General features: G+C 37.1%; 2 protein-coding genes across 2 annotated transcripts in view; one reads left to right on the top strand and one right to left on the bottom strand.

Annotated features, from left to right (window-relative positions):
• Positions 1–547: 547 nt before the first annotated feature.
• Positions 548–18,492, bottom strand: Fancb (FA complementation group B). Its single transcript, XM_059251301.1, has 9 exons — positions 18,273–18,492; positions 14,538–15,545; positions 11,353–11,505; positions 10,197–10,289; positions 6,853–6,981; positions 5,762–5,925; positions 1,836–2,266; positions 1,488–1,722; positions 548–1,031 (listed from the first exon to the last, which is right to left on the bottom strand). Exons 2-9 carry the CDS (start codon positions 15,474–15,476, stop codon positions 623–625), a joined length of 2,553 nt encoding a protein of 850 aa, XP_059107284.1. The 5' UTR covers positions 15,477–15,545; positions 18,273–18,492; the 3' UTR covers positions 548–622.
• A 252-nt stretch (positions 18,493–18,744) lies between these two features.
• The window catches only part of Mospd2 (motile sperm domain containing 2), a 40,195-nt gene continuing 32,320 nt past the window's right edge, over positions 18,745–26,619 (top strand). Inside the window, exons 1-2 of the mRNA XM_059250295.1 lie at positions 18,745–18,850; positions 18,999–19,068. Coding sequence (XP_059106278.1) covers positions 18,842–18,850; positions 18,999–19,068 — 79 coding nt within the window. The 5' untranslated portion in view covers positions 18,745–18,841. The remainder of the gene's footprint in view (positions 18,851–18,998; positions 19,069–26,619) is intronic.

Genomic DNA, 26,619 nt, shown 5'->3' on the forward strand with positions numbered 1-26,619 from the left:
GGTTTCATAGAATCCTGGCTTTAACTCCCTGCAAAGGTAGGCTGGGAATCTTATGGGCATCTAGTGGGTGGAGGAAGTCCGAGATGCTGCTAAACTTCCTACTAACATAAAACAAAGCCCCACAACAAATAATCATCCATTCCAAAGTGCCACTATTACACATTCTTATTTTGTCTCAGTTCTTCTGATTATATAAACATAAATCTTCCTCTACAAATTCTAACACAAAGAAGTCTCCAGACACAGTCAAATGCCCCCTTGCAATAGAAAGTAGAAGCAAAAGGAGTCAAAATGACAATGTAAGAAACTGCTGCTCTATTAGAAATACCACATTGTGTCATCAATACTCATAATTGAGTACACACCTCTAATTTTGCTACTCGGAAGGTTGAGGTAGGTAGATTTCTGCAATCCTAAGTACGACCAGTACAGGCTCCATAATGAATTATAGGAGAGCCTAAATTATAGAATGAGATCCTACGTCATACACAAAAACAATAAAACCAAAACAAGACCCTAGGGATTATAGTAAGTTTTAATCTTTATATTAACAAAGGATAACAAGTGAAACCAACACTTTATGACAGTTGAAACATTTTAAAACAAGATTTTGAAAGTATAATTACAAATTGGCCAGTTTCTCTGCAATAAGGTCTGATTTCAATTGCGTCTCAGCTAATGCCAAAGTCATCTCCGCATAGCTGGAACCATTCACTTTCAGATTCAAGTCCTGTATCAGTCTTTCTCTCTGTACTTCTTGTTCGTGCAGATGGATTTTGGCCTTTGCCTCTGAAGCACTTGTGGCACTATTACTTGTTTTGCTTGCCTTATACGGATGCACCAATCCATCTCTAACATATTCAAAGGCAGAAGTAGAAAGAGAACAAAAGGTAACTAGTTCCTGCTCCAAAGTGGATGACAAATGATTCATTAGGACATCCTCAGTTCCTAATGTCAGGTACTGGAAGAAACATTTTTCAGGGAGCACTTTGAAGAGATAGTCAAGACACTGGAATAAAACTCCTTGGTTCCTAAAAGTACAAGACAAACGTGCTACAACTGCAATGGACACAAGAGTCACACGCAACATATTATAGTAACCAATTCATATTCACTCATAAACACTGAGATCGATAATAAAAATGCATGCTTTCATTAATAAAATGCTGACTATATCAGTACACATATCCTGTACTAACTTAGTAGCAGTCAAGTTACTGGCCTGATTATGTATCTTTTGCTCAGTAATAACAGCAACATAGTATTTACTGAAAATTCACTATAGAGAAGGGGTAAACTCTAAAATAACTGCTAGGGTCTAAAATATATAAAACAAAAAACTAAAGAAAAGAAATCAAATTTCTATCCATTCAAGCAATACCAGGCCATGTTTGTGACATATCCTAACACAGAATTCTACACAGAGATTATTAGACCACTCAGACACACGAACTTCTCTGAATTGGTTTGAACGGGATATACATTACCTGCAGTATACTGTTAAAATTCCTTCAAATGTTGTTCTTGGCTTCCAAGAGAAGAGTGCCCCACAACTTCGTAGCTTTTTATAAAGGTATATTTCTCTAAAGTCATTGATGATTTCACATTTCATGTGTTTCAAGAGCCACATCTTCATTAGATTCGGGGCATGGGCAGGTGATGTGACAAGAAAACAGTATTTGTGCAATACGGCAAGAAGTGAGAAAAGATCTTCCATATGTTCTACAAGAAAAGCACATCACAAATCCTATCCTTAAATTCTGTCTGCTATCAACCAATTTTCAAAATCTTCTGATTCAATTAAGCATACAACAAAAAATTAGCCCTCCAGTTACCTATTGATTGCTTCGTTGGGAACGCCAGTAGGTGGTTCATACTAAAAAGATCTTGTAGATTAAAATCAAGGTTGCCACATACAATATAATCATGTACAGTATTTTTATCCTTTTCTCTGTCACTAATGTTTAACAGTAAAGTGCAGCACAATTTGTTAAATACTAGAAGTGGTGAAAGAGGCATGACGGCAGTCATTATGTGTGTAGGTTCTGTCTTAGAGGATTGTTCACAAAAAGACGTTTCCTCATCCTTGCTCCCAGAGGTCAACTTGACCCTTTTTCTCTTCGCTCCTGTTTCCACTGGCATCAAGTACGCTTCTGGGTGAGAACTCATACTCAACCTTGTCACCTGACTTTGACACTTCATAAGCTGAAAGCTGGACCTGTTGCCTTGATCCATTATCAGTGATAAAGTCATTTCATTAGGAGATCTGTGAAAAAACGAGAATTTGGTTTATTCTGCACATTTTTTTAAAAGAATCAAATAAATGATTAAATGTTTACAAAAAACAAGAAAACAGTTATTCTCTCCTTCCCTAGGAAAAATCATTTCAATGCAAAATTTTAAAGAGTTGGGAGTAAAAGCCACACAGACTTGAAAAGGTCTGTGATGTCAGTACATCAATCACACTCCTGGGTAGTCCCCACACCCAAGAGGAGCTGGCTAATACAAACTAGATTTCCTGGGTTTTTAAAAAAGGGAAATAACATAAAGTTTGTGGGTAGAGAGGTGGAGGTAGATCTGGGAGGAGCTGAGGGAGGAGGCTTAATATGATGAAAATACATTCTATGAAATTATCAGTGAATGAATCTTATTGAAATACATAAAAAGAAATTACTCATTTTTAAGTTCTGGTAATAATTTAGAATAAAATACCACTGAAGTAAACCTTCCCTGAGTAACTTAAAATCTAACTGTTAAATATAGATTATTTCCTATCTTTCACAAAAGTTTTTGTGATTGATATTCCTTATAATTGACAAATATGACTCAGGTTTATTTAGGCACATTCCAACTCTATCACGTTATCAAGGAATGGTGATGCATACCAAAGATAGGAATTTCACTATCTGCTGGGGTATACTAAAGATTAGGCAAAGGATTTTAAAGAAACAACTTGTAATAATCATACTGTTGATATTTTGATTCCATGACTATCATATACAGATTGTGTAATGAAGAAAGAATAATTTTGTTGGTGTAACTGAGAGCTGGGGTTTTTCAGCAAGAGGGGGAGAAACTGAGCTACAAGACTCGTAGTGATAAGACTGTAAAGTCTTTACTCCAAATTGGAAGTATCAGCACGGATTTATGCTAGATTTTACCACTAAGAATAAAACCCCACAGTCAACCAGCCAACCAAAGACAGCTCTTATCTCTGCATATAAAAATCCCAAAAGAACAATCCATTGAGCTACAAACAAGCACCTTGTCCTGACCAGGCTTTTGTTTCTAATTACAAATCACATCATTTAAGGGCATACGTATCCAATTCCTGAAGAACTGTTCTTAACAATGTTATTCTGGCTGATAAATCCCAAAGCATTTTTACATGCTTTCTGATGGAAGAAGGCATTATCTATTCAGTATTCTTTTAATATAAATTCAAACATTTAGTCAATGACTCAGCTTTGAGATCTAACTTCTGATTTAGGGGGCACACTGTGTGTGTGTGTGTGTGTGTGTGTGTGTGTGTATGTGTTAAAATACTTACAGATGACAAACTTTTGCTTCAAAATAATCTGGAAAGTTGTGAATAAAGGTGCATATATAACAAGATTAGTAATAATTTGATAATTATTAGACCTGAGTCATGAGATGATATCACCATGTGGTTTGGTATGTTTGAAATTTTCTATACATAAAAAGCATTTAAAAAAGTAATCATGTTCACCATACTAAGGATATAAAAGCTTGAAAATTATGAAACAATAAAACATGACCAGGTGAACCTAGGAAGGGATAAATAGAACAAATGTAAATGAAAATGTGGAATAAACAGTGGACTAGAAAATTGGAGATAAAATTAGTGAATAGACTATATCAGAGCCAACGAGATGAACAGAAGGTACAGAGGTAGGCTATGAAACATGGAATACAGAATGAACAAGTGTAACATCACTTCTAGTATCTTTCCTGAACCGCTTTTAAAAAAGTCAATTCTCAAAGTCTGGAAGTTTAACAGCCTAATGGAGAATATAAAGAAATCCATATCCAATCACATCATGATGAAACAGTTATAAAAGGAATAATAGTATAAGCCTAAAATAGTAAGAAAATGAAGGACTAGAAATTTTAAAAACTAGGAAACAATTCAAAATCATAAATCATTAAAGCGAAATTATTCGACTGAAAAGTCTAATAAAATGAACAAAATTCTGGAAAATTGCTCATGAACAGACACAAGATTTAGAACGAAAACTGCTGACAGCACAGTTGATAAATGTTTGTACGTATCACAGCATTCAATTACTAGAAAACATAAGCAAATGGTGTTTAAGAATAAAATCTGTGTTCTCCACAACTTTTAGAGAAATTGATCACCAGTTAAGAATTATCTCAAAATCCACTGCTTTCCAGATCAGTACAACCAAATGGCAAAGCCCAAATAATTTGGATTTTATACAGTCTTCCATAGACCAGGAAAAACAAAACAGCGCGGCTTACTAGGAGACTGAGCTTACAGGATGATTTAAACTCAGGAACTCTGGGCTAGCCTGGGCAACAAAGCAAGACTTGACATGAATAAATACATATGAACAAATGAGCAAACCGTTACAGCATTGGGACTAAAACCAAGAAAATATTATTGAAAAAAATTTCAAGGCGACTTCACTCGTGTTCACAAATGAAAATATTCTTGACCAAACATGAGGAAACCAAATCTATTATTAATGCACCCAAACTATATAATGAATTTGGGTTTATAAAACTCAGGATTGCAAAATTAGTTTTAGACTAGAAAACGGATTCACCTAACTCACCACATGAAACAAAAAAACCCATCACCTCAAACACCTTAGGAAGTCAGTGAACAGGCAGGCATGGTAATACACTTGGAATCCTTGAGCTGGGATGGCTGGGACACCAGGATCAAGAGCTTGAAGCCAGGCTCGGCAAAACAGAGTTCTAGATCAACTTAGGCTACAGTGAGATCCTTTGTCATGAAATAAAAAGGAACTCACTGAAACAAGATCAACTAGAAACCTCAAATTACTAGGTAAGTTGTTTGAACTCCACACTGTTACAGTCAAATAAACTAGCAGAGTCTCTCCAACTTGTCTGTATGCATATTTGTGCTTCATTGTTTTGTTGGGAAAGCTTTTCTCTCGGCTTCAGACAGTAGAGATATTAGTTCCCTTTCCATGATTTCAACAGCCCGAGAAGAAAAATCTTCTATTATTAGACATTTAGTTATTTAACTAAACTTTCTCCAGTCCATGCTAGTTTAAAGTTTCTACATGCTCCTAATTCTCAATGCTTTGATAAAACATTCCGTATGCTCTTTAATTATCTCCACCCTGGGAATATCATCTTAATTTTGTAAATGCCATGCTCCTCAAATAAACTCAATGCATCTGTATAAAATGGATATTTGTAGAACATTGCTGGCCAAGACACATACAGCTACTAAACAGTAGAAACATGGCAAGTGGAAATTAAAACCTGTTAGACAAACCAAATTTCAAAAGCTCAATATGAAAACAAGTATCTCATTAATAGTTTTTATACTGATTATATGTTAAAATGAAACTTTGCATGGAGGGTACCCAATAAAATACTAAAACTAATTTCACTTGCTTTTATTTCAATTTTTAATATGGCTACTAGAACAATTAAAATTACATGTGCCTTTCATTAATTTCTACTAGATAGGGTTGGTATGTAGCATTTACATAGCATTATTATATTAAAATTTACTTACAGTTTCGAAGATGTGACTTTCATTCCAACAACTAAGTCATCGTCTAGTACACGACACCATGTCTGCTCTACAATATGTTCTGGCTCTTGAAAGGTCTCTGATGACTTCCCCTCAGGGATATGGACAATGTTTTCATCTCCATCACAGAACGGAACAAGGCAGTCCTTAAAGAAAAATGTGTCAAAACAGGTGACTAAAATAAATGCACGGAATGAATCAAAAGGCATACAAGGAAGACCAGCTTTGTGGCTTTATAGCATGAAGAAGCATGCCCAGCCCCGAGCCCCACACACCACATGCTTTTCAAGATAACTATGAATGTAGCCCAACACATTTGTAGATGATATCATGTTGCAATGTCAAAATGCATTTTAAAATACATTATAATACAGTATAATCATAAATAAATAATAAAAATTATATAATAAATAAAATGTTATAGGTTATGTGTAACTTATTAAAATAAAATTCATGAAACATAATTATATGCTCAGGTCAAGAATCATGACGGGAAGATGAGTTATCTGATATAGAGGCAGTGGGGACACAAAAGTGGATTTTAATACAGTGTGATAATATATACCACAAATATACTGAAAACAGTCCACTTTGGAACTTGCACTGAGCTCAAATCGAATTTGGCTGAAGTTTTATTGTTACTGTCCGGGCCATTCCCATGTCATTACCATAAATATATAATAACAACAGAAACCAGAGTTAGGGGAAATAACTGTATTCCTTATTGAATCTTTACTTTTACGTCTAAATACCATTTGTACACCAATCCTCACAATACCATAGCCTCCTTTGTTGGTTGTATTGTTCTCTACATTTTATAGATACAATTGAGCTACAGAGAGGTGAAGAACTTGCCTGAAGTCACACAGCTACGAAGTGGCAGAGCTGGTTTTGTACTTAAACAGACTAATATTGGCTCCTTGAACAAATGTTTTTCAATATTATGAAAGTCTACCCTGTCACTCTTCTTTTCGATCCAGTAAGCAATATTTTCTACTTTATTATAATTTAAATAACTCAAACAGATTGCACATTGTCAATTGAATAAATGATAGTCACATGATTAACTTTACCTCCTCATCACTTGACGTACTATCAACTTTCCCGTAAATTGAGTTTAAAAGAGCCTTCCAAGAGTTTGCAATAAATTTATCCTTAAATGAGATATGTTTCTGTAATTTGTTAAGAAAAACAAACGAAGCCTGTAAAATAGAAAGAAAAAGTTACCAGAGACAGTTTCAAATGAAACTGGACACGTCGTTAATTCAGGAAGTACTTTGTGCAAATAAGCTCTGCAGAGAACACTTTCAGAGAAAAGCTCTTTTGTTTATAGATTCTCTTTCTCTTACATAAGAAGTGCTTTGTGTTCCCCGGAAGACACGGAAGTAACTGCTGTGGAGTTTATGCACCAAACTGAGCATACTGATACATTAGCATCCATTCCAATGCTGAGTTCAATAACATGTATCACTATGAATAAAACTGAGGCCTCCAACAGAACAATGGCCACAATCTGTTTTATGCTTGTTTTTTCCTAGTCAACTCCACTGACAAAAAAAAAATCTACTGAAAACTATTGAAGAAACTAACTTTGGCTCAGAACAGGGAATAGGGCAATACATTTCTTTTATTGTGCAAGCTAATTAGATTTCAGCTCTAAGGATGAAAAAAATCTTGGAATATATTTTGCTACTAAAAGTGTAAATAGTCTTGTTGAATTGACAGAAGTTGCTTCATTTAGATAGACATGTGAGGCTGTTTAAGTATTAATCCAGCTTCTAATAAAATGTCTTTCCATATTTAAAAACCTTTTGGGTTCCTTTCTTATGAACTAAAGTTTTTTTTTTTAATCAATCGCTAGACGATGGAGGAGGGAGACTGAATTATTTACCTTATTTACCTTACCTCATTACAAACTGTGTAAAGTGTAGCTACCATTTTGAAACATCTCATGGTGGCCTCCTCCTACTTGCTTCACAGTGCTCCTAGTCCATTGCTCAGGTACTTGGTGGCTTGTAATTGGGGTTGGAGTGGACGTATCTATTCAAGGTGAGCTGACTGAAAGTGAACCCTCAGAAATTAGCACTTAGTCTCTGTCAGTTCTTTCTCTCATCATGTCCCCTGTGCTCCAGGACAAAATAGCACATCTCTAGTTTCAAATATTGTGTAGTTTGGTTATTAAACCATAAAACTAAACCAAGCTCACCGGAAGAAATTTAGTCAATAAAGCATTTCCCTCCTTTCCCTATACACATAATCCTGCAACCAATAGATGGCTTTACCTTTCCAGAGTTTTGCCATGTATGTTAAGGACTACTTTCATTCGTCTCCTTATAACCAGAAACCCGAGCAAAAACCAGTATAGGGACAAACTGCACTGCTTGACACCAAGCCTTGCTCTAATATTCCTTACTGTGATGCTACTATACATGCCCCAAATGCCACAGTTTGGGAAAGTTTGAAGACTAAGAATGAAGTCAGCACCCACGAAACTATATCCAAGTATATGGAAGCACTCTGGGGGCTGCCTGGGAGGCCTGAATAGTCACAAATGTCTTATTCTAGCCAGAAGGCAACACTACATGGACTCTTAACATAACTTCTTTGCTTGTCTTCTGAGTTTACCATTTTTTTCTACATTTTCCTACGAAGTGTTTTTAGTCTTGTATGTTTTCTGAACACTTCTTAAATTGAACCATTCTGTGTACCTCAGATTTTAAGGTTGGTCCTGTTGTCCCTAACAGCTGGATATCTTTCCTTCTCGGCGCTCTACAGCACTTCATCTCATGAGCACAATTCACTTCTGTTGAGGAGGATCTGTGTTAATGTCTAGGTGTGGGGCATTACAAACAATGATGATCAGCATCTTGCTACATGCTCACCAGCTTCTTCAAGGTATGGGTCCTCCATTTTCTTCCCTACTAACAACTATGTTGATGCAATGGACTCTAGTTTTAGCTCTACGGCACTTAATCTTTCTAGTCTGCATATTTCATCATATACAAAATGAGGAGAAGGGGAGGAATAGTTAATCTCTAAAGGACCTTCCTCTTCCCAGATGACCCTGGCTTCTATCAAGTTGACAAAAAAACTTAAGAGCACAGGATCGGTGAAGGTATTTCCAAAAATAATAAACTTAAGGGGACAAGACCCATTCTGGATGTGAGGCAGCATCCATCACCCCACGGACTAAGGGTATGAAAGTTAAAAGGGGAGAGGAGAAATCACATTAACACAAGCACACTCTCTGCTTTGTGGATACCATGAGATGCCTCGTGGATACCATGCGATGCCCAGCTGTGCTCCACCACACCCCTGCTGTCACGATATTCTGCCTCATCTCAAGCCCTAAGCAACTGCAGCTGGCCAGCCAAGAACTGAAATATCTGAAACTGTGATCCAAAAGAAATCCTTCCCTTAGAGCAGTGGTTCTCAACCTTCCTAACGCTGCAACCCTTTAATACAGTTCCTCATGTTGTGTGACCCCAACCATAACATTATTTTCATTGCTACTTTATAACTGTAATTTTGCTACTGCTCTGAATCATAGTATAAATATCTGACATGTAGGATATCTGATATGTAACTCCTGCAAAAGGGTTGACTTCCCAAAGGGGTCATGTCCCACAGGTTGAAAAATATTGCCTTAGATCCTATGTTAGGAACTTTGTCAGTGATGAAAACTAATACAGTTGGTATATTTAACCAAAAACAATCATTGTTTTGCAGAGATTTTTTCATGGTCTGTCTGAGAGTCTCATTTATGCTGGCTTGGAACATGGTATATACTGACCTTAAACTCTTGTTACCCCCAAGTGCTGGGGTTATAGGCATGTGCCACCATGCCTGGCTTTTGTAGAGAAGTTTATTAGGGAAAATTTGAAAGTAGACTGTTATATGTCTGTTAATGTGCTATAACCTATTATACTCACTGCCCTTCTAAGAGAGATGCTGTGACATACTGATTCTGTAGGTCAGGATCCTTTTAAAACTGGGCTTCTGTTATTTTCATTCATATAGCTTGTTAACCCTACTAAATCCTACTGCAAAAAGTTATCATTTCTAGACAATATACTTATATGTAACAGCATAGTAGTTTGGGTTATTATTTTTGAGACAGGTCTTGCTCTGTTGCCTAGGCTGTCCTGGAACTATGTATAGCCAAAGCTGGACTCAAACTAACAATTAGCCTGCCTCAACCTCTCAAGTGCTAAAAGCACAGGCCTGCAACACCACACTCATCTTTATAATATTAATTTATTTTTACAGCAGTGCCCCAAACATAGAGCTCTCTGAAATACCCTTTTTCTAAACACTGAGTTGCTGAATACTGTAACCATCCCCTTTCAATGTTATTTACTTCAGTTAGAACTTGTTAATCACAAGGCAGAAGGAAAGAGCAGATTGAGACACTAACTTCTAATTGTGCTTCCAGTGCTGGAAGTACCAAACAATAATTTTCATGTTCCTCTTCAGCAAAAGAGTCTTCACTGCAATCCAGTGGTTTAGTCTAATAACAGAAAAGATCAAAACAAGCTTTGAAATAAATGGAAAATTCAGAGGATTAAAAAACTACAATCACTATTTATCTAAAGGGCAGTTCTTCATGCAAAACAAATTATGTATTTTCAACATCTGGGAATTGGGCAAGTATCACTACGGGTCCTACTGCTACCACCTAAAATTTGTATACTGTATCACAAATTTGTATACTGTATCACAAGTTTGTATACTGTATCACAAATTTGTATACTGTATCACAAATTTGTATACTGTATCACAAATTTGTATACTGTATCACAAATTTGTATACTGTATCACAAATTTGTATACTGTATCACAAATTTGTATACTGTCTCATTATTCTCTACAAAACCCTGGAGCAAGGACCAATCATCTTCATTTTACAAAAGAAAACAATTAGAGAGATTCTAATTCTACTTAAATATGAAACTTCAGGGAAAATCATTTCTCTTATGATAAAGACTTCAAGATTGCTTCACCTTTTTCTTGTATTTGAAAACATTTATTACATTTATTTTTTTTTCTGGGACTGGAAGTGTTCCACAGCATGTGACCCAGCATGTGTGTGGAGGTCAGAGGACAGCCTGTGGAGGTCAGCTTTCTCCTTCCACCATGTGGGTTCTAGGCACACAACTCAGGTCATCAGGCTAGGCAACAAAGTACCCTTGCCACTGAGCCATTTCATAGTCACTTATTTCCTCTTCTAAGAAGTAGTTTCACTTTCTTTTATTCCTTAATTAATGCAATATTATTTGTCAATACAAAATGATATTTCAGAAGCAACAATAAAGTTTGCTTACAGCATTACCATCATTTGAGTGACCCTTAGATATACATATACCACAAAACAAGTTTATATGAAAAGCAAGGTCAATTTATATAACATTTGTTGAAAAGGACAATGCATACATTTAAAGGAGTCAGTCTATATACTTTTAAAGTGAAAAGTATGAAATCATTTAGATAGAGATACACACTATTTAGAGTGAGGATCAAGCTTTTTAAGTACTAAAATGGCTCTTAAATCATACTATGTAAACAGAACTTACTGAATAGCTTATTCTGACAAAATCTGTTATTGCAAATGAAGTCAGCTGATCTGTGTTCTGAGCATCCTCAAAAATGACCAGTACTTGTTCAGTTCCAACTCCAACAAAGTCATTTATCAGGACTAAGCTAAGTTGTTCCCACTTAGCAACAACCTGAAAGAATGGGAGTGTTACAAGAGAAATACGGAAAGGAAAAATATGAACCAACTAGGAAGTCTTTTTGTTTTGTGCAATTATAATCTGTTAAGTTCATTCTCACAAATGACTGATGAAAGTTGCAATACAAAAGCTAAAGATACAGCTACTAGAGGATCCAAAACCATAAGGAACTATGACAACTTTGTAAATAGCAAGATACTTATGTCGTATTTTATTAATGCTTATCTAAAGACTATCACAGTCCTGATTTTTGTGTTCCAATCTCATGATCTATGTACAAATTCAATCACTTCTCATAACTAAAACTTTGGAAGCCTAATATTTAGCATGAGTAAAACTCTAGTGAAGATTCTTTATCTAGCATGGATAATTTAAGGATGACCCTATTTCTCATAAGCCTCAGTGGACACGCTGTTTACAATCAGACCAATTCCCCAAGGAATTCAGTAGCACTGGATAACCAAAAGGTACCAGTACATGTTTGAAGAGTTCTCAAAGTAAAATACACTCAAGATGAACTTAACAGCCTAACCCCAGTGGTGGTGGTGGTACAAGCATTGTTATCATCAGGGCCAAAAAAGGAAATGAATGGATCCTTAACAGCAGGACACCTAGAAGCATTCTAATTAAATAGAATGATCTGTTAAGTTTATAATAGAATAGGAGGCACGGAGTTTAAAATAGTTTCCTTAAAGGTCCATAGAGATAAAAGCTTTTAACATCACAAATATCAGATCACCTACCAAGGGCAGAAGAGCTACACTTCCCACCCTGAATCCAAGAACACAGACACATTATCTAGATGACACAGGAAGACGGCTTATACTTTGGAAAGAATGTAAATAAGGCATTTCAATCTACATAATGAAATATCAATCCTGGTCCTCCAGGATTAATTTCGAAAGCTGTGATTCTTCACTTGTACAGGGAGGCAGCCTATCTGAAAACCTACATGTCTCCCCACAATTATGGGGCATAATGAACTATGGAAAGGAGACACTGGCAATCAAAATTTGTTAACATGTTCAGAACATGTTTAGGCAATCATGTTGGTGAGATTTTTATGGGTATAGCTTTTGACATTCTTAGGACATGTAAACATCAAAGAACTATGCATGAATGTACATGCACATTTGTAATGACTATCTTTCAAACAGTGCTATTTAACACAAATACAAGTGAACCAAAAATGGGAAGCACACATACAATTTTAAATTTTCAGTAAAAATGTAAAAGTAATATAGTCATTTCTCAATGTAAGTAAGTGGAAGATTAGCTCCTAAACCCTCTGGAGAATCAAGACTCTGTGGATGCTTATTGGTTTAGTATTTGTATATAATATATAACCAAGCATAGTGGTGAATGCCTTTAATCCTAGTACTCGGAAGGTAGAGGCAAGCAGATCTCTGAGATCAAGGCCAGCCTGATCTACATAGTGAGCTCCAGGACATCTAGGACTGTTACACAGAGAAATCCTGTCTCGAAAAACCAAATAACAATAATAACAATAATAATAATAATAATAATAATAATAATAATAATTTACCCATATTTTGCCACATACTTTAAAATATCTCTAGATTATTTATAACGTCAAATACACTGAAAGTACAACATTTCATTGATTATACTGTACTTGTTAGGGCACAGAAACAAGGAAAAAGGTTTTTCATATTCAATACAAACCCTAGATTTTGTCAAATATTTCAAATCTGCTGTTGGCAGAATCAGTGTGTGCTGACCACTTAGATAGGAAGGGCTGACTATTTAACCCAGTCTGCCCAGAACATTACCATTTCAATTAGACGTCATCAATTAAGAATCAAAATATTTCACTGCATTTTCACTAAATCTTTTTTTCAAAGACAAGGTCTTACTGGCTCTGCCTTGGTTTACCCACTGTTGGCATTACAATGTAGCACCATACCTAGCCCTTTACTAAGTCTGATATCTCAGGTCGACTTGCCATTTTTAATATCTTTTAATTCAGACCACTCCTATTTCAAATACTGCACAACTTCCTGAGACTATTAAACAGGACAACTAGAGAACATATGAATCTCTTCTATTGAAAACACAAATATCCGTGCATACCTGACATCGGCCTCATATTCTTGTCAAAACATGCAGAGACAGTTTCCACTTGAGGGAAACCCTAAGAGAAAATGTAGTCCTATCACTGAATTAAACATCTCTGGGGCTTTTATGAAGAGCTGGTCTGGGAGCATGATGACTTAGATTTTCATTATTTACTTGAATTTATGCCTGTTTGTATTTCTTGTAAGCTACCTCAATTCCTTCTTGGAATGAAACAGAATGAACAGATTCACAGCTTCCACAAAGAAAGATTGTTACTTTCCACATGGGGACAAAACTGCTATTAAAGATAGTTTTATTATTTAAATGAAAAAGTATTCATTCTACTATCTAAAACCTCTCACAGAAGGTCTTCATAGCAAAGGCTCAGTATTCAATATTAAAAATGTTTCATTCCATTTTAAATCCTACATGGTTACTGTTTTCTCTTAACTGCTAAGTATAATTGTTCAAGTATAATCACTTTACGTCCTATAACTTAGATATTCCAATATGATTACATTAATAAAAATTACAAATAGTTATAGTAAAAGACAAATAAATATAATTGTAGGTATATATTTATGCTTCCAAACTCAAAGGCTTTATTGACTTCAAACACCAAGACCCCAAACTATTATAGAGAGACTTCAGACAACTTCAGGAAAGAAAAACAAAAACAAAAAAACAGTGAAACAGCTACAAAGACTAATGCTAAAAACTGACTTACAAAATAGGGATGCTTAGAAAGTCTAAAAATGGTTGGACGTGATGGTAGCACAAGGGTGTAATCCTAGGATTCAGGAAAGCAGGATGAAAAACTTAAAGCCGTCTGAACTACATATGAAGACCTAGTCCTATTTCAAAAAAACCAAAACAAAGCAAACACAGGAAAAGAAAAGCCCAGGCTACCAACTGAATTACTGTAAGACTGAGATCAAACACTGTACCTTCAATTTCTTTTCTGAAACAGCACAAGCCTTGGAGTTGAATGACACGATGAAAAATCGGTTTCCTTTACCTGAATCTAGAATTTGAACGGAACAAGGATCTAGAAATGGAAGCTGGCATACTCTTACAGGAACACCATTTTGGAACAAAACGAGCTGATTCTTTTTTGTAAGGGCAATCAGAGACATTCTTAACTGGTTGTTGACCATCTCAGCTGCACAGACATGCACATGAGTTACTACACTACTGTAAGCAAGAGGGATAAGGTAGCTATTGCTTAATATTTCTTGACTTTTAAGAATATATGCACAAAGGTTGGAATTGGAAAATTCATAATCTGATTCTGAAAGCTTATGGGTACATTTAGCCTCAGGTGGTTCTGCTAGACCCAAAAATACTACCCCAAAATTTTCAATCTCACCTACCCACTCAATAGAGGAAAGTTTAACTGATATATTAGTAACTTTCCCAATTTGGGACGATATATAGAAGAATTTGTCAAGATATTGCCAAAAAACTATGGGGCCATCAAAGATCTGTAAGCTGTCATCCAATGCATGGTGAAGTTTAAAACTCAAATGCTTTTCAAATTTGTTTGGATTGTGAAGAAACAGTATATAATATTTGAAAGCTCTACTACTGTATTGTGTACATTGTATCAAAATGCAAGGGAGGTTAACTCTAGTTCTGAAATCTGACACACATTTACAACACAGAATTTTTAAATGAGAAGCTTTCTCCTTAATGTTTAAAAAACCCGTGGATATCAGAACAAACGTTTCTGTTCCTCTGTCAAATACCATCCTATTGACATATAATACAGATGTATCTGTGGGCACTTCACAATCTCCTTTGGACAAATGAAACACAAGGATTTCCCCATTATAACACAAGAATTTTGCTTGCTCATTAAATGGCATTGCTTGTTTGCCAGCCATTCTAATACATCAAGTCTCTGTGTTGATCCAGTTCCAAACGCAAATGGATTCCAGTTGAGGCCTTTAATCCTAAGGGGGGAAAAAAGAAGGACTCAATGGAACAGGCAGAGTAGAAAACATAATTTGTTAGAAAATTATCACAGAGGTCATCATACATTTCATTTGAAGTAAATATATTAAAACTTCTTACACAATTGTGACAACGTTCTATGGAAAGAAGGCCTTGCTATATAAAAGACCCTTGCTGTCCCTGCCCTCATAATTCCTCTGCCTCTGTCTCTGTCTTGCTGGGATTACAGGTACGTATCATGCACCTGGTGACAACGCCATACTTCCTTAAACAACTCTAAGACTGTGAATAACTAAGTCAGAAAAGATACCTGAATGTGCTATCAGCATGGCAAGCTGCATTTTCAAGTTCTATTAAAAGTACCTTCCATCAGGAAGGTATACAAGTGGGAGGACCAGACTTCACCAAGTAAAAAGCAGCCTGATGCAGTGGTATGCCTTGTCATCCCAGCATTCCTTTGTTGAGATGGGAAGCAGAAGCAGGAGAACCTCCTGAAAGCCCCGAGGCCATCTAAGCCTGGAGTGTGCAAAGCAGCAGCAGAAACTAGACTCTGCCACAGCAGGGTAGAAGGCAAGAACTCTTCCAGAAAACCGGAGAGACCCCGAGAACACTGAAAAAAAAAATGACTTCAGATATCTTTCTGGTTCAGGAAATTTCTTATGAGTTCTACTTCCCTCTCTGTTACAAATCTACTAAATCTAATTTGGGTTTTTTATTAGCTTCTTTAGGATGAGATGCAGTTAATCAATGGTTTACTTGTCTTGAAACTCAGACTTCCCTAAATATGTTGATTGCTGAATTCGGTTGCTCCCCACAGACAAGGCACTTGGGCCCTGCTTCCTAAAAACAGTTTGTACAGGCCGCACGATGAAAGAAAAAAACTCACAAATCACTCTGGAAAAAAACAGAAATACTACTTACTTTACAATACATTTTTAATGACCCGAGGAAAAATATTAGTATTCAAAATAGGAGGAAATTGAGGGTGAATACAACTAATGAAAATGAGCAGAAGAATTAAGTAATTGTGATCAATCACTTGTGCTTATTATCTCTGTCAGTTACAATACATGCATTACATCATTTCAGGTTTATGACTATTCTCTCAGAATGAGCATTCTGATTCTTCCTTTATATAAATTCAGACCCTTTTACTGTAATGAAGGTAAACTGTCCCAAGGTTGCAGCATTGCACCATGCTTATAATACTAATCAGCAATGCTGATTTAGAAAAGAGTCATTTTGCCTCTTGAGCCAACCCTGTTAATCATATTGCCATGGCATGCATTTCTCTATTAAGAACAAACTGCCCAGAGGAAGGCAGTGTGAGAGAATGGGTAAAATCAATGTAATCAAAGGAACATCCTCTAAATTCAACAAACACAGAAAACTGTTGTCCTCTCTTGTTTCAGTGGCTGTACATGCAGAGTCACTCTTTTAAGTAACGACAACACATGGAATGAACTAACAATGCAGAAATCACAGAATGGTACTGCTCCATCTGAGTGACAGCACTAAAATACATGAATGAGGGACAAAGTTCATTAATAGGAGATAATTAATAAGTCATTTATGAAAGAGAGAGGTGACTATAGAATTTAACATGACAATAAACTGAAATGTGTATCTTTGGCAATTGTATTTCTGACCTGACCCAAGAGAAACAGACCCACATATGAAAGGATACTACTACTCTAAAATATATACTGCACTACTATTTGCAATATAAAAATTACAAATTTGAATGATTACCAGTACGAAAACAAACAAATGGAACATCACACACTACAGTTAAAAGGAATGTATTGCATATCATGATGGTTAAATTTTAATAAGTAAGGGTACTGAAGTGGGAATTGAGTCTAGAAGAGATTTTAGCTATTCAAATATTTTTATGAATATTTTCAAACAAGTTTTAAACAATGTGTTCAATTTTTCCCATAAAAATGTAAATATAGGAAACACTGTGAGGGAAAATGCTAAATGCCTTACTGTGGTGAACCAGCTACAGATGAGGGATTTATGAGAGAAGACTTGAGTTTTCCTTTTTGGCGGAGGTAAAGGGCTGCTGGAGACTGAGCATCAGGCCTCCAACATGCATGGTACCAGTGAGCTATATCCCCAGTCCCTAGGCTAACAGTTTTGCTTTATTTTTACAATTTATACAAGTAATCTTCAGTATCTGTCAATTTTTAAGAAAGGCAGCATTGTTACGTTCAACTAAACCACCAAACCTAAAGTTTGTTCCAGTACTTTATAAATCTAAGCTTTTACCAGCCTTGGCAATGTTTGCATTTTGCCCTGGATAAGCATTGTGACTTGTCCTGCAACTTTGGCAGCATCCCTGGCTTTTACCCGTTAGAAATCAGATGCACTTCCATTCCCGAGCTGTGACAACTACAAATGTCACTTACATGGCAGAAATAATAGCCCTATCCCCACCTTGATAAGAACAAGCACCTCAAAATAACATCTTTCTTTTTAACTTTCTATAGCCACTTGAACTCGGAGTTCAAAGGTATTTGCCTTGTAAGCGTCTCACACTCCACAACCAAGAGCGGTGGCCACACCTGTAGTCTCCATCAGAGTCAGAAACAGGAGCATGTCTGAGAGTTGAGGCCAACCTGGGCTATAGACCAAGTTCCAGGCCTGCCAGCACTATAATGCGAGACACTACAACAAAAAGTTCTTAACAGAAATAATCGCCGGATATACTCAACACTCACCATCCAAAGTATCCGCAACGGTCAGGAGGAAAAAACAGTTCTCCAAGGAAGCTTAATCTTCATGTCCCAGAAGCACTAATTGACTCCGAACCTCCCGCCCGCGCATTGCACGCTGGGACACCCGGCCCAATAGCAGAGTGAAAAACTCAGGAATCGAAGCCCGATAGAGGCGGTTGCCAGGGGAGACCTAAGGGGGCGGGGCCTCCGAGTGGTGGAAGCGAATGACCTGCCGAGCTGTCAGGGGCTGTGCTTTGGGGAAAGCGTCGGAGTGCTCCAGCCTGCTGGGGGCGGGACAGCAGTGCCAGGAGGACGTCGGAGGGCGGAGTTTCTCCTTAGAGAAGCAAGTGGGAGCCGAGCAGAGAACTTATTCCCGCCTCTACCCCCGGACGACAGTATGGGATTGGACAGTATGGAGTCACTTCCTTCTACCTTCCGGTGTCACGCGACCGCCTCCTCCTCCCTCCCTTCTTGGTCTACCTTTGGGCTGGGCTGACTGGTGATGAGATACTTGGCAGCCAGCTGTGGAAGCGGCAACAGCTACAACTACGATCAAGTCTCCGATCGTGACCATGGCCGAGGTGAGCAGCACTGAACCACTGCTGGGTCCCCGGACCGGGAAGCCGCCTTCCAGGCCCAGGGCCCGTGCGCTCCAGTGCAGGTGCGCTGTGCTGAGTGATCATAGTAAAGACCATAAGCACCTAAGGTTCTGTTTTGTCTCCCATCCAGAATAACGCTCAGAATAAAGCCAAGCTAATCTCTGAGACCCGGCGGAGATTCGAAGCTGAGTATGTGACAGGTGAGCTTGCATTCTAGGGGTTGAAGTGGGGTGTTCAGTGAGCATATCCAACTTTTGTTAGAATGTTTGTGGGTGTTTTTGCTGGCAGATGTTAGAGACCTTTTCAACCCTCACTGGAAAGATGCTGTACGTGTTTCAAGGGTTTTGCCATACTGTGTGAGCTGCTTCAGTGAGGCAGATGGTGTGCTCGTTTCTTCCTTTACAAGGTTAATGTAAGTTAGAAATCAGAATGTCTAGCATCTTGTGTTCATGGGCCTGGTGGGCTATCTGGTTAATGACATAGGTGACACTGTGTGCAGTTCATAGCCTTTCACCAGAAAATAAACCTGGAAACTGTCATTGTACTTTTGCTATATACTTCGTACATAATTTGGTAATCCAGTTCCTTTTATTTTGCTTAATTCCGCTTCTCAAAACCAAAAGTGCTACTCACAAGTTCTTATTTCATCACGCTCTGTACTTGAAAGTTTCTGTAAGTGCAGAATTGATTTATTGGTTAAACATTCAATGTCTCAATGTCATAGATACTTGAGTTGTCAAGTACTTATCTGATCAGTATTTTTAAACATTTAGAATAAGTTATAAATACGGAATTTAAAAGCTTAAGTTGCTGTCTGCCTTGATTGATGCTAATCTAGACCCTTCCACTAAATAGCTTACTTACATCTTCTGAGTTCCTGTTTCCATATCTGTGAAATGTAAATAAGGTTAAAGGATTAAGTGAAGAAACATGTATCAGATTGTCAAGTGTGGAACTAAAAACTAGTGGGTTGTCAATACAGATTTTGCCTTAGTCATTTGGTTACTGTGGATGGAATCAAACTTTTGTATTTTGATTTTAGTGCTTACCAGAAGATTCCTATACCCTTATACTGTTCTGTAGTGTACATCAGTTGATGACCTAGAACGAATAAGGAAATCTGTTCCAAATAGCCTGGTCAGTAAATCTTTTCATACCTCCTTGCCAATTTTCTTCATGTACCAAACTTTGTACCAGAGAGTTGCAAAATCACTCCATTCCCTTTTAGCACAGAGATCTCACTCATGTCTATTATTATAGCTGCATAGCTGGTTACAGTAAGGAGATTCTACAATAGCTTTCTATATGAATACAAGTCATAGCTCTATGGTTTATAGTGTATTAAGACATAACTCGTAACTAATGAATTGATGATTCTATAATAGTCATTTACTTATGCTCGAGGGGTCAAGCAGAAGATAGGTAAGTTATGCAATCTCCAAGGTTTTAAAGGTCATCTTGATTCAGTCTTCTCATTTTTAAAATGAGGGAAGTAAAGTGTAGTAAGATTAAGCAATTTGCTCAGAATCCCTGGTGTTAGAATTTTGGCCTGGCCTACCACTCAGGCCTTTTGGATTTCGCTATAGTAATCTTTAAGCAACATCACAATGTCAGATTAGATCATGTCACTCCCCAGTGTGAAACCTTTCAGTGTCTTCCCACTGTATGTATTTAGAATAAAGTTCCAGTTCTTCTTGGTGGCCTACAAATACGCAGTCATATATTACCTAGCTCTTGGCTACCTGTCTATCCTCATCTTTTATTACTCTCCTTCCTTAGTGCAGAGTTGAACACCCCCAGCATTAAGAGACATACAAATAGCAACCCAGTACACACATACACACACACACAGACACACACACACACAAAGTTAATTAAAGAATATTTAATCTAAAAACATGTGGCTGATGCATTTTCTTTTTTTATTTTTTATTGTTAAATAGCTCTGTTATTTATTGAAATATTTCCAAACTTACAGGAATTTTAATAATTTATCTTCAATTTGTTGTACAAATTATATTTTTTTTTATTTTTATTTTGCAGTACAATTCAATTCTACATATCAGCCACGGATTTCCTTGTTCTCCCACCTCCAGCCCCCCCACCTTCCCCCCAGCCCACCCCCCATTCCCACCTCCTCCAGGGCATTTTCTATTTGACTTCCTTTTTAAAAATGCAGTGACCCTCAAAATTGACATCACACTCCAAAACATGACTCACAGTTTGAAAAATATAGCTACACTGCTTCATTTGTGTTCTTCAAACAGAATGCATCTGTTTGCATCTTGGGACATTTCCATTTCTCTCAGCCTGGGATGCTTTTCCCCAGTTAGTGTGTATGGTTAGGCCTTGTTTTTGTCTTTTCAGGGTTTAAATGTATCTGAGAGGCCTTCCCGGGTTATTAAGTAGCTTCCTGTCCTGCATACTTTCCCTCCTAGCCTGTAATTGTCTTGTTTGTTTATTGTTCATTTCCTCCAGTAGATGATAGATGGGTTTAGTTACTAGTAGCAGCCTATAGAAGTTGAAGGCAGAAGCTGTATGTATTTTTCTCACTCCTCAATACCTTTCACAGTATTCAGTACATAATCATTGAATGAATATAGCACTACTTAAAGATGTGCATTAGAAGATCATTGGAAGAATTGATATTCCAAATTAAGAACTGACCTAACCAGCTCCCGTTTTCTACCAAAAGTCTGGCAAAGAGCAGCCTTCACAATGTAAGCCATACAGACACACTTTTTTTTTTCAGGGAAAGGCACTGTATATGGTGGCATGGGGTGGGTTTACCCTTAAATATATACACTTAGGTGTAGGTGAACCAGCATATAAGTTATCTACACAAGAGTTGTAGAAAGACTCTGTGGGCAAGAAAAGTAGAAGCCATGAAAGACTTTCTCACCTGAAAGTTGCAGGTGTACCCTGGACTATAATAAGGCTTTTTAGTTTGTATGTATTCTCCCTATAAGGTTGTTTTTTAGAAATTAACCTTGGTAACACTGATGTGGTTCTTAATTCATGGAATCCTAGAACTCAAGAGGCTAAGGCAGGAGGGCCTTTGAGTTCCAAGGTGGCATGATTTATTATAGTGGGTTCCAGGTAAGCATGTACGAAAAGTGAAATCCTGTCTTGAAAAAATATAAATAGTAGCCGGGCGATGGTGGTGCAGGCCTTTATCCCAGCACTTGGGAGGCAGAGGCAGGTGGATCTCTGAGTTCTAGGCCAGCCTGATCTATAGAGTGAATTCTAGGACAGCCAGGGCTACACAGAGAAACCCTGTCTCAAAATATATATATATATTATATATATAATATATATATACACACATATATATGTATATAGATAGATTGATTGACAGATAGAATAAAAAATTATATAGATAATGTAAGAAAAAGTTAGCTTTGTGTTTAGAACATCCACTTTTGTCTTTCACAGTCTGTATTGTCATTAACAATACTTTGTTTCATAAAAGGTTTAAGGCATATAAGCCATAATGATGTTTTTCCTAAAGAAAAGTGTTTATTATCCACAAGCATCTCTCTTCAAACATTCATTTGAAAACAGGTTCTTGGGAATTCCAAGCTCATTTTTTTGTGGCTGTAGAAAATATTGCCAAATATGGGTAGATTTTTAAGCAGACAAAAAAAAGAAAATAGAGGTCCACAATTATGGTACTTTTCTCCGTCATTGTTACTGTGAGAAGTTCCACGCTGAGTCTCAAATGAAAACCATTTCCTGTTCTTTTCTTCTTTCTCTTTGTGACATTAATTTATTCAGCTCTGAAAGTACTCATTATCAGCTTAATTCTGTAAATCAGGTTGTCAGAGAAAGGTAAATGATAGAGCCATTTTCCAAACTTGTACAATTTAGTGATGGTGTTAGAACAAAGATAAACTACTAAGTAAGGTGAACTGGATCACAAAGAGTAAGAACCGAAGGAGTCCCTTGGCACGGTGGTATACACCTGTAATCCTAGAAAGTGGGCAGTGAAAGCAGGAGGATTGGGAGTTCAAAAAGGTTAGCCTTGACTACCTAGTGATTTGCAATCCAGCCTAAGCTTCATGAGACCTTTTCTCAAAGAAGACTGATTAAGTGCTATGACAAAGAAAGATACCTACTGCTTGGTGATCTGGTTAGTACTGGGTTAAAAGCAATGTCATGGAAAAGCTCAACAGCTCCCAAACCTTAGGAAAGCTTGCTCTAAAACATGGTGCTATTGGGAAATAGCAGAATCTTTAGGAGCTGTTTGCAGCCAGGCAGTGGTGGCATACGCCTTCAATTCCAGCATTCAGGAAGCAGGGGCAGGGAGATCTCTTTGATTTCCAGGCCATCCTGGTCTACAGAGTGAATTCCAAGACAGCTAGGGCTACACAGAGAAACCCTGTCTTGAAAAACCAAAACCGAAACCAAACAAACAAAAAAGGGCCGATCCCCTAGTAAGAGTTTTTGGGAATGGTACCTTTAAAGATGATGATGGAACCCTGGTTCCTTCCTCTTCCTGTTGTTGGGCCTGATACATGCTATCTGCCTGATGTCCCTCCTCACCACAGGTTCAAAAACAGCTTGGCCATCTGGTGACAGACTGAACCTCTAACACTCGGAGCCAAAATAAACCTTTACTCTCTTCATCTCTGATATTTGTTGTGGTGACAGAAAGCTGACTAACCCAGGTGGTATTTCTTATGAACTTAGGTGGAACTTGGCCAGGTAGAGAAGGTGATCAAGGTGGGTTAGACAGTCTGAGAAAAAGTACTGGATAAAAAGGTATGCAGTACGTTCAGGAAGCCTAGGAAGCTTGCTGTAGTAAGCCTCAAAGCGACAGGTGCACATGGTTGAAAACATTACGAATACAGTGTAGAGAACCTTGGCTGTCCAGGTGATATGTTTGTACTTCAGTACATGTGGAGAGAGAGCCTGCTGTGCTCAAGGCGTTTGTCTGATCTTACAGCTATAGGAATTTATTTAAATGAACTTAGTTGATAGCAGAAAAGTAACAAAGCCTCCATACCATCTAGAAATAGTTAACAGTGGTAGGTTTTTTTTTAATCTTTTGTCTATATCCTTAAAAGCAAAATTAAAAGACTATCCTGATTATCATTTGTATGTTACATTTTTATTGACATGATCTTACTACCCATTTTATAAAGTAGGCAACATTGTATTTTTTTAATATTTGAATCTATTAGTAAAAGACAACTGCCATTTCATTTAGATAATCCCTTTTTGGACATTTAGATTACTTGCATGTTTTTGTTAGTACAACTTTATGAAGCAGTTAAGATTACTTCCTTTTAGACTCATGTCTTGGAATCAAATTATTGTTTTCACAAATAAATACTTGGGACTCATTTCATAGTATATATCAAACTTCCACCATACAAGCTGCCCAAGTTGATTTCTACTGGCCCTGTGGGATAATGTTCGTTTCCCACACCTTATCCATATTTAATGTCATCATTTCTTAACTAATAGTTTTTTAGTTTGCATTTGATTGCTAGTTTGGCTAAACTTCTTTTCATATAAATATATTCATTTATGCATACACCTTTTTTGTTAATGCCACTATCATTGATTTTGGCAGTTTCTTAATGTATTCAAAATTACCCATTATTTTGTGGTTTCTTCAGTCGCTATTAAAGTTGATTCCTCTCACCCAAAGACGTTTCTGCCCTTTTAATTTTTATTTTGTTTTGGTTGAATGTTGGATTTTTAATGGACATAATCTTTAAAGCATGAAAGAATATGTAACCATGTACTTAATGTTCAGCCAAAGGTTTAGATCCATTACCTTAGACACTTCCCATGTAGTATGACGTTTGGGAGACACTTTTCCTGTATTTTGGGTTACTCATTCTCTTGTTTTTCATTAGTTTTATCCCCTAAGAAATCTCCTCCACCAAAGCTTTATTACATTTTTAATTCTTTTCTTACCTTGATATAAAGGCTGAACATATTTTACAATGATTTGCCTCGGTTTGAGACTCCTTCATATTGTGTAACATAACTAATTTTGGAACTGTGTAATAGTTCATAGAATTCATAAAACAATTGATGAACTTCAGTTTTCGCTAGGCTTGTTATCTTACATACTGCTGCTCTGAACATTGCCTAAACATTTCTGCACACATAAAGCAATGATGGTCAAAGGATAGAAATATCAGTGAGACAGGAGAAATAAGTTCAAGAGATCTTTGTACAATATAGTGAGTATAGTTAATAACAGTATTGTATACCTGTAAATTACTAAGGCAGACTTTAAGTACACTTACAATAGAAATGAAATGTATGGAAAAATATCTTTTCATTAGCTTGGTTTATATGTTCTATGATATATACATAAGAATGTTATATAAATGTATATAATTATTTGTCAGTCACTTTTTGAAAAGGATCAATTTTTATCCTTATGATAGATCTAAAATGACCAAATCTCTGCTTCACAGGGCATGAAATGTGGCTTTCTTTTTTTAATTTTTTTATTTTTATTATTAAGAAATTTTTTATTCATTTTACATACCAACTACAGATCCCTCTCTCCTCCCTCCTCGCGTCCCCCAGCCTTCCCCCTCCACCATCCTAACCCCCATTCCTACCTCCTCCAAGGCAAAGCCTCCCATGGGGAGTCAGTAGAGCCTGGTACATTCAGTTGAGGCAGGTCCAAGCCCCTCCCTCCCTGCACCAAGGCTGCACAAGGTGTCCCACCATAGGCACTGGGCTCTAAAGAGCCAGCTCATGCACCAGGGATGAATCCCGATCCCCCTACCTTGCTCTCCCCCTAACAGTTCAAGCTAACCAACTGTCTTATGTATCCAGAGGGCCTAGTCCAGTCCCATGGGTTGTTGGTCCACAGTTCATGAGTTTCCACTAGTTTGGCTGGCCATCTCTGTACGGTTTTCCATCATGATCTTGATGTCCCTTGCTCATAGAGTCCCTCCTCTCTCACAAAGACTTGAGTCATAAACTTGGATGAGAGTGAAGAATTGGTAGTCCTGCTTACTTTTTAATCTTTTGTCTCAGTAATGACCCTTTACATTGCCTAGCAACTATTCTTTTATCTTTCAGTGGGTTTTTAAAATTCATATCTCTATGAAATGTATCCCTAGTCATATATCCTCATTTTTAATGTTTAGTGACATTTGCAGTTTGAAACCACCTGCTAATGAAATACTGCCAGTTCTAGGATGGTGATTTTGTTTTAGTCAGTTATTTTCATAGCTTAGACAATAAGAGTACAATCTGTTTATCTAATTCACAGTGTACTCTTCATTGTTTTGTGGTACTAGGGAGCCCAGGCCCTTACTTATGCTAGGCAAGCACTGTACCAATAAACTACATGTCCAGCCCTAACATGTGCTCTTGATAATAGGGTACAGGAGTGACTTTTCATTACTGAAAATTTAATGTGTAACAGTGATTCTGATTTGATAAGTATTTTAATTCCTACTACTCTGATAAAACACCCTGACCCTGACCAAAAGGCAACTGAGGGGAGAAATGGATTTATTTCACTTACAATCTAGTATTATGGGTAAATGGAGACCAGAACTTCAAATAGCAAGTCACACTACATCTCCAATCAAGAGAAGAGAGAAATGTATGCATATAGGCTCATTTGCTTTCTTACATATGCACCATTCCTCCACTCTTATACAGTTCTGGACTTCTTGTCAAGGGAATGGTGCTGCCCACAATTGGCTGGACCTTGCCACATCAATTAACTTGATTAAGACAGTCTTCCACAGACATGCCCA

The sequence above is a fragment of the Peromyscus eremicus genome, chromosome X (genome assembly GCF_949786415.1).
Source record: "Peromyscus eremicus chromosome X, PerEre_H2_v1, whole genome shotgun sequence".
Taxonomy (NCBI): Eukaryota; Metazoa; Chordata; class Mammalia; order Rodentia; family Cricetidae; genus Peromyscus; species Peromyscus eremicus.